This window comes from Heterocephalus glaber, unplaced genomic scaffold (assembly GCF_053883595.1).
Source record: "Heterocephalus glaber isolate CG9 unplaced genomic scaffold, H.glaber_assembly_v1.0 deba00000071, whole genome shotgun sequence".
Classification (NCBI taxonomy): domain Eukaryota; kingdom Metazoa; phylum Chordata; class Mammalia; order Rodentia; family Bathyergidae; genus Heterocephalus; species Heterocephalus glaber.
Genome location: NW_028258137.1, coordinates 28,250,386 through 28,262,417, shown reverse-complemented (window position 1 = coordinate 28,262,417; position 12,032 = coordinate 28,250,386). Strand labels below are relative to the sequence as shown.

The 12,032-nt window shown below is 54.8% G+C and overlaps 1 protein-coding gene across 1 annotated transcript; it reads left to right on the top strand.

Moving 5' to 3' along the window:
* The first annotated feature begins 1,109 nt into the window (after positions 1–1,109).
* Cx3cl1 (C-X3-C motif chemokine ligand 1) lies at positions 1,110–11,821 on the top strand. The gene is made up of 3 exons (XM_004843169.4): positions 1,110–1,454; positions 6,996–7,116; positions 8,942–11,821. The coding sequence occupies exons 1-3, from the start codon at positions 1,385–1,387 to the stop codon at positions 9,912–9,914; spliced, it is 1,164 nt and encodes a 387-aa protein (XP_004843226.1). The 5' UTR covers positions 1,110–1,384; the 3' UTR covers positions 9,915–11,821.
* The last annotated feature ends 211 nt before the right edge of the window (positions 11,822–12,032 follow it).

The window sequence follows — 12,032 nt, the reverse complement described above, 5'->3', positions numbered from 1 at the left end:
TTCTCTCTCCTCTTTTTCCTTCTTTCCCTTCCTCTCTCTCTTCTCCCCACCCCCACCCTCTCCTCCTCCTGTTCTTACACAGCAAAGCACAGAGCACTCTAGACTCTGTTTTTATCCCTCCTAGCCCCTACTCTGGGCCCATTTGCCCAGCCTTAAAAGGAGGCATTCTTTGGGCAGTGGAAGTGGAGCCTTCTGGGCTTCTTATCTGCACTGGATGGGACAGATCTGGATGTTGGGGGACATTGGAAGTCCTCCTTTTAAGGAGCATCCAGCCTCCCGGCCCACAGTCCAGGTGGTCAGCTGAGCTTGGGTGTGGTGGCTGGGGAGAGAGGGAGAGGTACCAGGCCGTGACCGCTCTGCCCGCCCACCCTGGACAGGTTGGTTCCCCAGTCTGGTTGTCCCTCTGGCTGGCAGCTCAGGAAGACCTAGTCCAGCGAAGCTCACTCTTGGTGAGGATACCTCTTCCAGTTCCAGATTCCCAGGGGTGGTGATCTTTTCTGGTGGATTAGCAGGACTCCCACTGCAGGAAAGGAGGCTGGGGAGTGGAGGTGGAGAGACAGGCTGTCTGTTCTGCCCTAGGCTGTCCCTGACCCTGCTTATCCCTCCTCCTCTTCTTTGTAGCAATGGGAGGTGGTCCCTCCACTCCAGGGCTCTGTATGACCTGGAGTGGTCCCCAGGACACTCTCTGAGCCTCGGTTTCCCTATCTAGTAATACAAAGTGGAACTGGACCACTCTTTCAGCAAACCCTGCTCTGACCCCCTATTCTTGGCCAGGTTTTGCCCTGGGCTCTGGGGATGTGTGTGTGTGTGTGTGTGTGTGTGTGTGTGTGTGTGTGTGTGTGTGTGTGTGTGTGAATGAGTCCTGGGAGCTCACAGTTCAGGGCTTGAAATCTTAAGGGTGAAGGTTGGAGTCCATCACCATGCAGAAGAGATGCCTCCCACAGCCACAAAGACCTTGCCAGATCCAGACGGCGACCCAGCACTCTGTCCCTCTGCCTCCTGGGCTTTTGTTTATTGTCCACTCAGGAGCCGGCTCCCCAGGGGAGGGCCTGTGTACAGAGGAGGAGTCTTGGTCCTTTGAACCCTGGCAGGCCCTGGTCCAGTGTCCCAGACTGGCAGGACGGTGAGCAGCCAGCTGTCCAGGGCCCCTGCAGCGGCCCCTCCCGAGCAAGCGGAGCGGAGCGGAGCTGGTTCCTTGGCAACATCCTGAGGAATCCAGTGCCAGGCTCGGTTGTTGGCTGCCTTCCTCTCCCCTCCCACCGCCTGCGGAGCCGGGGGCGGAGGCAGCGAGCCCATTATAAGAAGCAGTGACAGAGCCAGGTGGTGGAGGGACAGCACTGAGCACCAACCAAGGCCCCCGCGCAGACCCTCGCCCACCGCAGCCATGGCTCCCACACCTCTGTCGGGGCTGCTGCGCCTGGCCGTGCTCTGCCATCTGACCGTCCTGCTTGCTGGTGAGTGGGGCATGGCCTGGGCGTGATAGGCAGGGGAGCCCCCCGCCTCTGTCTGGAGGCCTGACCTCTGGGCCCCCAGTCCCACCTGGGGAAGGCGGACAGGGACATGTGGGTGGGGGCAGGGGACTGTTCCTCCCTGGCTAGTGAGCAAGGTGGCCGCTGACAGCAGCATGGAGGGGGTGTGGGCCACACAGGGTGCCAGGTGTGGTACCAGGAGGGTGGGGGGTTCTGGGAGCCCGAGGGAGGTTCCAGGGGAAACAGGCTGGGAGGCTGAGTCCTCTCAGCCTGGGTTGATGTGTAACCTGCAGCCCTGGCCTGGGCTAGGGATAGTTGGGACTTTCTGCTTCCTTGACATCCAGGCCCCCAAGAATAGGGGACCCAGGGCGAGCGAAGGTCAAGGTCACCTCAGCTGAAGAACGGGGCCTGTTGCTTCCGGGCTGGTCTGAAGCTCCAGTCCCTCTGCCTGTGCCTCCCCATCACGCTATCTCCCTCCTCCATGCACAGCTTCCAAAATGCTTCCCCCCTGCAGCCCTTTGCATTCTAGTGTCAGGATCTCGTAGGATGAGGAATAGCCATCTCACCAGATATGGGTAAGATGGAGGCCTAGAGGCGGTTAGAAACTGGCCTGAGGATGCACAACCGGCAGGTAGGGCAGGAGACAGTGAGACCTGGTGCATTTGATACAGGAGAGAAAGCAAGGATTCATTCACACCCACCTGCTCCGTGGGAGCCCCACCTCCATGAACCCCTAGAGTCAGCACTATCCTCAGGGAGGGCCAGCTGTCTGGGGGGCTGACTCTCAGAGAAGGTGGCACTTTGCCTTGGGGCACACAGCAAGTCTAGAAAAATGAAAACCAGTCCCCAGCTTACAGGATATCTCCATAGAGCAGACTAGACAGTAGGATCAGGAGCAGGAGGGTGAATGGGTGGGCAGGAGGGGTAAAGGAAGCAATTTGCTGCTGGTTTCCTTTGTCTGACTTGTGTCCAGAGGCCTGAGGTGTTTGGGGACAGTGAGCACTGGGAGATGGGAAGTCAGATGGAGTTTGCCATCACCTTGCTGTGTGTCCCTGAGCAGGTTCATGCCTTCTCTGGTCCCAGCTTCTGCACCTTTAAATATAGCTATTGTCTCCTTGGTGATGGGCTCCAGCGTCTGTGAGGGCATTTTGGGAGAGGGAGGAGGAGGAAGGGGGTTCCTTTTACTAAGCTGGTGGGGGAATTCTGTGCAGGACTGAGAGGGTGCCCTGGGTGCTTTGGTTAGCAGCTTGAACTCAACTGCCCTAGTGGTGGTCACTGACTTTTGTGGGAGATACTGGGCACTATTTCAGTCTTTCTGAGCCTCAGTTTCTCCTCCTATAAAACTGGGCATTCAACCAGGCTCTCCTGGGAGGGCCTCCCCGGCAGGGGGCGGAGCTGACTGGTTTTGTCAGCTCCCAAGACTGGGTCTGCAGGGCTCTGACGGGCGGGTGGCCTCTCTGCTTTATGTAACAAACCTGCAGATGCAAGTCAGAGCACAAGATCCTTCTCCCCAGCACTGACGCATTCACTCCCACTCAAGTCCCAGCAAGAGAAAAAGAGAGAGAAAATTCTGTTTTAAGCTGCTTAGCCTCCCTACCCTCCATCAGCAGTAGGGATGAGGGGGAGGTGGGAGAGGACACATTCACCCAGGCAGATCCAGCCCTGCCAAAGCCAAATGGAAACCCCTTATGTCTGTCGGTGAGGGTTCCATGTGTCATCAAGCGTTTGCCTATGCATCTTGTCCGTTCACATAACGCAGCACAGGCTTGGGACACCTGCTGTGTGACAAGCACATGTCCCGGGACTGGAGCCCCATCATCGGTGGATAAAAGGGCCAGAGATCCCAGTCCTTGAGCCACAAAATTCCCCTGGAGAAGGCAGACAGTATATACAACACAAACCAGTAAAGGATCTGCTCTGCTAGAAGGGAAAAAGCACTGTGATTAAAGAATAACGGAGAGGAGGGGAGCTGTGGATGTTTAAAATGGGACTGCAGGAGGCCTCACTGAGCAGACAGCACCTGCAGTTGGAGGGAGCCAGGAGTAGGCTGTGAGGGTATCTCCAGGGCAGTGGTCCTCAGGGAGTGATTTTGCCACCACCTCAGGGGACAATTTCTGGCAATTTCTGGAGACATCTTTTGGTTGTTCCGAAGGTCCCAGTGTTTCTGGTTCAGTGTTGCTACTGACATCTATCTCTGTAGAGACCCATGGTGCACAATACAGTCCTCCACTACAAAGAACAATCTGGTTTGGGGTGTCAGTAGCATCACTGCTGAGGGACTCTGCTTAAGGAAAGAATGCTCTGGACATTAAAACAAAAACAATCTAGGTGTAGTGGCACAAGCCTGTAATTCTAGCACTCAGGAGGCTGAGGCAGGAGGATTGCCATGAGTTTGAAGCCAACCTGGTATACACAGTGAGTTCAAGGCCAGCTTGGATTACATCGTGAGACTCTGTCTCAAAAAACCAAAACCAAAGCAACAACAGTAACAAAAAGAAGTTCATTCTTTCCAGACTTGGTGACACACATCTATAACCCCAGCATTCAGGAGGTGGAGGCAGGATTGCTATCTACCAGTTGGAGGCTGGCCTAGGTTACATAGTAGTTCAGGGCCTGCCTGGACTACCTGGTGAAACCCTATCTCAAAAACAAACAAACAAACAAACAAAAAGCAACATATCGAGATCTTTTTTCAAAACAAAAAATAAAAAGGGCTGGGGATGCAGCTCAGTGTGAAAGCCCTGGTTCAATCCCCAGTACCAGAAAAAAGAAAAAGTTTCTTCTTGTGACTACTCTGTGAAACAAGTATTATGTTCATTTTATAGGTAAGGAAACTGAGGCCTGAGAGCCTTGCTCAGGACACACAGCTGAGTAAAGGAACATGCCCTCTCTTTGTCACCTCACCCAGGCATGCAGGACATTTCGGCCTGTGAGCCTCTTACCAGTCCTTGAGGGCCAACCTAAAGGACACCCCCTCCTAGAAGCCTCCGGTGATCTTGCCCTGTTGGAGGCAGCCTGTCCTTCATGTAAAACCCTAGCATGTTTGCCCACATGGTGTTTCTACCAGGTTCTATGCCAGCCTAGAACACCAGGATGTCTAGGAACTGGGTGGAAACCAGCTCTGTTATGAAGCAGTGTGGGCAAGTGCTTTAATCTCTCTGATCCTCAGCTTCTGCGTCTGTAAAATGGAGATAACAATACCCCATTTGCAGGGATGTTGGGATTAGTGAGGCAGTGTCTGTGTGCTGAACATAGGGTCCTATACACAGTAGCTGCTCAAGAGAAAAGCTCTAATCCTTAGATGTGTGTTTACCTGCCCAGCAGGCTGGGACGCTTCTGAGGGCAGAGACAGGCTTTGTGCCTCCCCAACGCCAAATAAGACCCGCCCAGGTCTGCCTGGCAAGAGGAAGGAATCAGTATTTGTTGGTTGGCTGAATAAACAACTCTGGCATTTATTGGAACTGAGGTGCTCTTTACGAATGGCTGCAGGAGCTTTGGGAGAGAGAGCTGGGTTTAAGAGGCCTTAGTGTATGTGCTCGACAGCCACTCAAGTGAGTGTTAGCTGAGTCAGGAGAGAGAGATGGATGGATGGATGAATGGGCTGCTGACATGAAATGGACGAACAGATGAGATTAAAGTAGACCGGAGCATGGACAGGTAGTAGGTGGGCCGGAGATGGGCAGATGGATGGTGGGGGGATAGGGAATGAGTAGGAGGTAGAGAGGTGGGTGTGGAACGAACAGGAGATGACAGGAGGGGGTGGATGGATGGATGACAGATGAGTGGATGGATGCGTGAATGAATGAATGGAGGGGTGGATGAATGGATAAATGGATGGATGGATTGGCTTGGATGAAGGTAGAGAAGGAGAAAGAGAAAGGACTCGCAAGGCTAGTGGCAGAGCCAGCACTGGACCTAGCCAAGACCCTTCAGAGGGTAGGGACTTTGGGGACCGGATGGCTTTGTAGTTCTTTACAGCCCTCAAGGTGGGCAGTCGCCTTCCCTTTCCTGGATACAGTGGCTTCCCTCCTTCCTGCTATGTAGCTTCCTCTCCTCCTCCTATCTCGGGTCACGCAGGGACACCACTTTTCCTGAGGCTTCCCCAGGAAGACACCTGTCAGGGGGCTTCAGGGGCTGCCATCTGGCCCAGGCCTGGGGACACTGTGGTTGAGTCATTCTGAGGTCCCACTGGGGAAAGAGAGTGACAAGTCTGCATGGTGACTCATATCCTGGTTCAGAGATTGAAGGCAGCCTGGTGACTTGGGGAGCCCCTCCTGCCCACCGCAGGAACCACTAGGCTGCCCCTTGATGACCCAGCCCAGACTGCAGGCCCCAACCACCCTCCCCACAGGTGGGGTGGGCCACGGCCAAGGGCGTGCTGGGGAGAGGAGGCTGCAGCCTAGGAGGTCTGTGGGTGTGCACACGCACACCTGTATTCAGGAAGGTGGAGTGTGTTTGCACGCACAGGTCTCTGTGCATGAATATCGTATGTTTTGGTGGAAGCCAGGGACCAGCTGGGGGCTTCCCAGTCCCTGAAGCTTGGTCTTTCCACCCTACTGCCCTGGAAGTCCTGGTTTCTAGATATTTGCAAAACTCTATGGGCTCTGGCAGTTGCTGGACATAACCTTGACCCAGATGTGAAACTCAAGTCCAACCTGTCTCATTACATCCATCTTCCCTGTGCATAACCAAGTGGAAGACAAAACTCTGCTGCAGTGTCTGGAGGAAGGGGAGAGAAGGAAATAGGATGCAAACAGCTTCAAATGTTTCTATCAAATAAGTGACACAGTCACCCCTGCCCTGGCCTGGAGTTTCTCTCTGGCTCCACTTGCTACCCAGCCATTTGTATGCCCTGACCTCTGCACCCTGCCCCCACTCCATAGCTGCCCTCTACCCCTCATTTCCCTTGCTCCGGAGACTCCAAATGCCTCTTCTTTTTCTCATACTCATTCTGCCAAACAAAGGGGACTTCTCTTCAGTAGGGCCCACCTTCTTAGAAGGTAGCTGTACTTACACGTTTTAAAATTTGTGTTATGTGCTACATGTGCCTGGTTATATGTTTTTCATCATGTTCCATATATATATGCCAGACGTGGTGGTACATGCCTGTAATCCTAGCACTTGAGAGGCTGAGGTAGGAGAATCACGGAGTTCAAGTCTTGAACTACATATTGAGACCCTGTTTCAAAAACAAACAAACCATATATGTGTTTGTCGGCATGTGTGCACACATGTAATAAGGTCAGCATAGGAGGCGTGGATGGACAGAGGTCCAGGCGTGTCTTCAAGGCTGGGAAATCCCTGAATATGAAACAACACTGGGAGGGGGATACTGTCACTGTCCCTGTTCACAGGAAACGAGGCCTAGCAGAGTTGGGAGGAGGGGGCTGAGCTCTAGGCCTAGGAGGCCAGCACGTGGGGCGTGGGTGCTGGCTTGGGGTGGTGTGGCCAGGATAAGCCAGCATGGGGACGGGAAGCCAAGGGCTCATGGACAGCCCTACTGACCAGGGACTTCTGTGGCCTCAGGACAGCACCATGGTGTGACGAAATGCAAGATTATTTGTGACAAGATGGCCTCTGAGATTCCCAAGGGCTTACTCCTGCACTATCAGCGTAACCAGGTCTCCTGCGGCAAGCCTGCCATCATGTAAGTGCTGTCCTTGTGGTCCCTCCAGTCCCCATTGGTTCCTCCGGATTGTCTCAGGCCTCCAATGATCCATGTCCACACCCACCCGCCTCACCCTGGGCTCCCAGCCAAAGGCCTCGGCAAATGTCCCCTTTCCTCCTGACCTGAAGGCCACTTTGCTGACCTTACTATCTGTACTGCATGTTAAAGATGGGAAATGGCTTCCTGCACGGGCTAGTGTGGCTGACTTGTGACCTGGGGCAGCCACCACAGGAGCTAATTCTCTCTGGGCTGCCGTGTGTTGCACACAGCCCTCAGCCCACTGGATGTCACAGGGAGGTGCTGTGTGGTGGTCACAGCGCTCAGTCCAGGCTCCAACACATGGGGACAAGCTCTGGCCAGGTATCCTTGGTCACACTGCTTAACCTCCACTCCTCAGTTTCCTTATCTGTAAAATGGGTAGCCACAAGGCTGGAAGAAGAGATGATTACAACGCTTGGCACAGTGCCTGGAAGCTGCAGGATCCTTATCTCCTTTGGACCAAAGAGGAAGTGTGGGGGGGTGTCCTGTGGGACTGGAGGGTTGAGCTGAGCTGTTTCCAGCTGTTTCCATTGGAGACCCCTGGCCATCCTGGTCACCTGCTCCTCCTGGGGCTCCTGGTGGTTACTTCACATTTACCTGAGCCCTTGAGTAGCTTCAGCTTAGCCCCAGGCCTGGCAGTAGAGAGTGGACCTCGGCCTGTGACAAATTGGGCTCTGCTAACGGAAGGCCTGCACTTCCTCTCCTCAATTGTGCAGCTCTCCCAAGCGTGCCCCTGCTGACCTTGCTGTTCACCAGTTAAGTGTCTCTTCTACCACACACTCCCAAGCATTTGCTTCTATTTTCTAGGTGAAGGGGAAGTAGGAAAGCCCTTGAAGGGGCCTGCAATGTCACCCTGTCTTCCAGAACTTCTCTAGTTTTCCAGCATACCTGAGCCAGGCACACTGGCTTTATCTCTCTGAGCCTCAGTTTCCTCATGGGGAATGGCTGTACAATGGCCATGAGTGTGGTAGCATGGATGTGACCTGAACAGGGTGTGACATGGAGCCCAGTCAGCTCCACTGTCTTGGGATGAGCCAGCCACACACAGCTTCAGAGGAAGCCACGATATGGACGACACTCAGGGTCCCACTGGAGCCGCTGTATATATGGCTTTAGCTCCCTGGAAGCCTCTTCAGCCGAAGAACACGCACTCAGAGAAGGGGAGCCATGGCCACGAAACTGAAGGAGAGGAGAAACAAGACTTTGTGACATGGGGTCTTTTTCAGAGTAGGACGTCCCAGCATGGAGCTCACCTGTAACACACCTGACATCAGAGAATAATGGGTGCCCCCTCCCAACCAGGAGGTGCACAGCCCAGAGCCTCTGCCTTGGTGGCAGCAATGCGATTATTAACATTGTTATTCTCTTCAGCTTTTTCCACAGCACTGGCAGCTCTGGACTGAGTGCTTTCTTTACATAACTTATTTCTTTTTAAAAAATGAGACGAAAATAGGATGACCAACCTGTCCCCATTTGCCTGGTATTTTTCTGACTTTGAAAGGGAAAGCCTTTCATCCTGAGGGTGCCGTCTGTCCCAGTTTTGCTGGTATGGTTGGTCGGTCCCCTCCACACGGCAGGTATTCCTATGTCCATGTCCCAGGGAAGATTCAAGCCCCAGGAGGTGGCATGGCCCCAGGCCTCAGGCTAGCGGGTGGGTAATAGGATTTCCTGCCTTCCTTTGGGGCCTGTGTGCTCTGCCCATCCCATGCCAGCCTGGCTTTTTGCTATCTGGTCATCACTAGGCCCCTGTCTTCCTCTCTTGTAGCTTGGAGACCAAAAGGCACAGATTCTTCTGTGCTGACCCAAGGGAGAAATGGGTCCAAGAAGCAATGGTGCACATAGACAACCAAACTCCTGCTCCGACAACTCCGAATGGCGGCAAGTTTGAGAAGCATGTGGGGAAGCCCGAGACCACCCCCGCCGCCCAGGGAATGTCCCAGCCTTCGCTCACAGAGCCTGAAGCCACAGGGGAAAGCAGTAATTTGGAGCCCACTGCTTCTTCCCAGGGAACTCAGAGGCCCATGGAGACTTCTCCAGAGCTGCCAGTAAGAGTGACTGGATCCTTGAGGACCAGGGTGTCCCCCACTTCAAAGGCTCCAGATGGAGACACAGAGATTTTCAGCACAGCTTCTGTCTCCACCGCCATTGCTCAGCAGAGGTCTGCTGCCTACCAATCTGGCTCCAGCCCCGGGGCTCAGGAAAAGGCCCCCTCTACCCCGCCTCCCACCATTGAGCCCCCCTCCACCCAGACCCCCCCTACTTCACACCCAACCACAGAAGGCCAACCTGTGTGGAAACAGGAACAGATGCCCAGTCCACAGAGCTCTGTTGGGCCTAAGGAGAGGGGTCCCCCTGCTCACACAGATGCTTTTGAGGACTGGGGGCCCAGCAGCATGGCCCATGCTTCTGTGGTCCCCATCTCCTCTGAAGGGACTCCCAGCCAGGAGCCAGTGGCCTTAGGTAGCTTGATTCCCAAGACTGAGAACCCCATCCACGCCACCGTGGACCCCCAGAGGCAGGTCCTTATCACTCCTGTTCCCGACACCCAGGCAGCCACTCGGAGGCAGGCGGTAGGGCTGCTGGCCTTCCTTGGTCTCCTCTTTTGCCTGGGTGTGGCCATGTTTGCCTACCAGAGCCTCCAGGGCTGCCCCCGAAAGATGGCAGGGGAGATGGTGGAAGGCCTTCGATACGTCCCCCGGAGCTGTGGCAGTAACTCCTATGTGCTGGTGCCAGTGTGAGCTATCCATTTGCTTGTGTCCAGTTTTGATTCAGACAGCTGCCTGGGGATCCCCATCCTCATACCCACCCTCACCCAGGGGCCTGGCTGAGCTGGGGTACAGGGAATGGGGAGGTGGGATCCTCCAGGTGCAAATGGCTCCAAGACCCCAGGTGGAGCCTAGGAGGTCACCCTTGACTATCCTCAACCCATCAGGGCCAGAGAGGGGCAGCCTCCAACTCCAAACTTGAGAATTCCACTCTGCCTCTGGCTGGTTAGAGGTTCCCTTTGACACTGTCCCAGCCCCAGTGCACAATTATTTATTGAATGCTCAGCACCTACTTCCCTGGCCTGTGCCTCCCTGTGAGCTCCAAGGTCCTCCCATTCCATGAGTGAGCAACAGGCCAGGCCTCTTTTGCCTGCTCCCCAGACCTCTTCATGTCCCTTGCTCCTGCTGCAGTCGCCAGTCACCCCGGCCAGCTGCGGTGCTATCTACATTTCTTCTGTACAGAGCCCATCCCGACCCCCACTGGATCCCTGTCTTTTCTTGCATGAGGCTGGCGTGGCATTTCTGGGGTGCTCCTAGGGAAGACTCTACATGGAGGCAAGGGGGATGAGGTCATCTGGTGGCTTTGGTGTCCTCCTCCTCTGTCCTGGCTGTGCAGTGAAGGAACACTGAGTGTGAGGCTGGGGTTCTGGCCTCAGCTCCACCACCCACCTAACAAGGCTGGCAGATACACGGCAATAACCTGTACCCCTGGATCACTACTGAGACTCTCCTTTCAGTCCCTGGACATGGCCTCCCAGCCCTCATCAGCCAAACACCTCGGACACTCACTGCCGACCATCACGCTGGCACCTGTTTCCTGTGACTCAGGGCTGGCAAGGGGTGATGTGGCAGTGCAGGTGCTGCCCTGAGCTCTGGGGGACCTGCAGGAGCAGAGGCCAACTGTGAAGGCTCCTCCTTGTCCTGGCAGACCCACCCCCCCCAACAAGGTGACAGCCCCAGGTCTTCCCTGACAGAGAGACCACCAAGGGAGAAAGGAGGGCATCAGGCCCCAGGAGGCTGAGGCAGCCCATGAAAGAAGCATGGGAAAGCACTTTAGGGGCTCCTGCAGCAGTGGGTTTGCTGTGGCCCACACAACCATGCTCTTTCCTCCTACCTGGGTCCCCTTCCACCTCCCTCCGTCCGCTCCATGAAGGCACCATTCTTTGCACTCCAAGACTTTGCCTTTTCCTTTGCCCCACCAAAGGCAGGACCAGCAATGTCTGTGATATTCCCTGGAGTCCTGTGTGTATTTCTGGAAGGGTCTCTGTCCTGGGAGAGGGGGGATTGTGGGCAAAAAATTCTGGGTTCCCTTTCTAGCTGCTGAAGACTAGGGCAGACCTGGAGGTGGCCAGCACACAAAACCAGAGCTGGACCTGCAGACCTTGCCCCTCAGGATTCCTGGTGGCAGCCTGCCATTTCTTCTGATTGTTCCCAAGAGTGACCCTTGCCCTCTGTCTGCACAGCCTCTCATGGGCTGGGCTGCACCCAGGTGTCGATGACACAGTCCTTGGCAGGTGCCTCTTCAGAAAAGGAAAACAGCTCTGGCCCTCAGAGAGAGGAAACCCCTCTGCCTGCTCTCCCACACAGCATGTTTCGGGGTCATTCTGAGGGGCCTGGGGGGAGGGCAGGTTCAAATGCACTTTGTTCTGCTTCCGGTTCTGCCAGACCAGGAGAGCCTTCAAGGGTTGGGACACCCCTCCTTTATGAGGTCCCCTTCCTGCAGACTTTGTTAGCTCCTCCCGAAGGACATGGACAGTGACCATCTGGGGAGGACTTTGAAAGGGTTGGTTGATCCTTCTGCTTTTTCAACTCTCATTACCACTGTTTGTGCCATTTTGTATTTTACTAATAAAATTTAAAAGTCTTGTGAATTACATAAATGTGCTTTCTCTGGGGCAGGCCTCAGGGGTGGAAGAGGTTGGAGAGACCCCTGTCCCCAGTCTTCCTGGAGCAGAAGGGGCAGGAGCTTTTACAATTAGCAGGAAAAGGGGTACCGAGGGTGAGCTCAGCTGTGTGACGTTAAGCCCATGCATTTACCTCTCTGGGCCTGTGTAAATGTGGGTGTGAGATTCTGGTGGGACTCAGAATTTG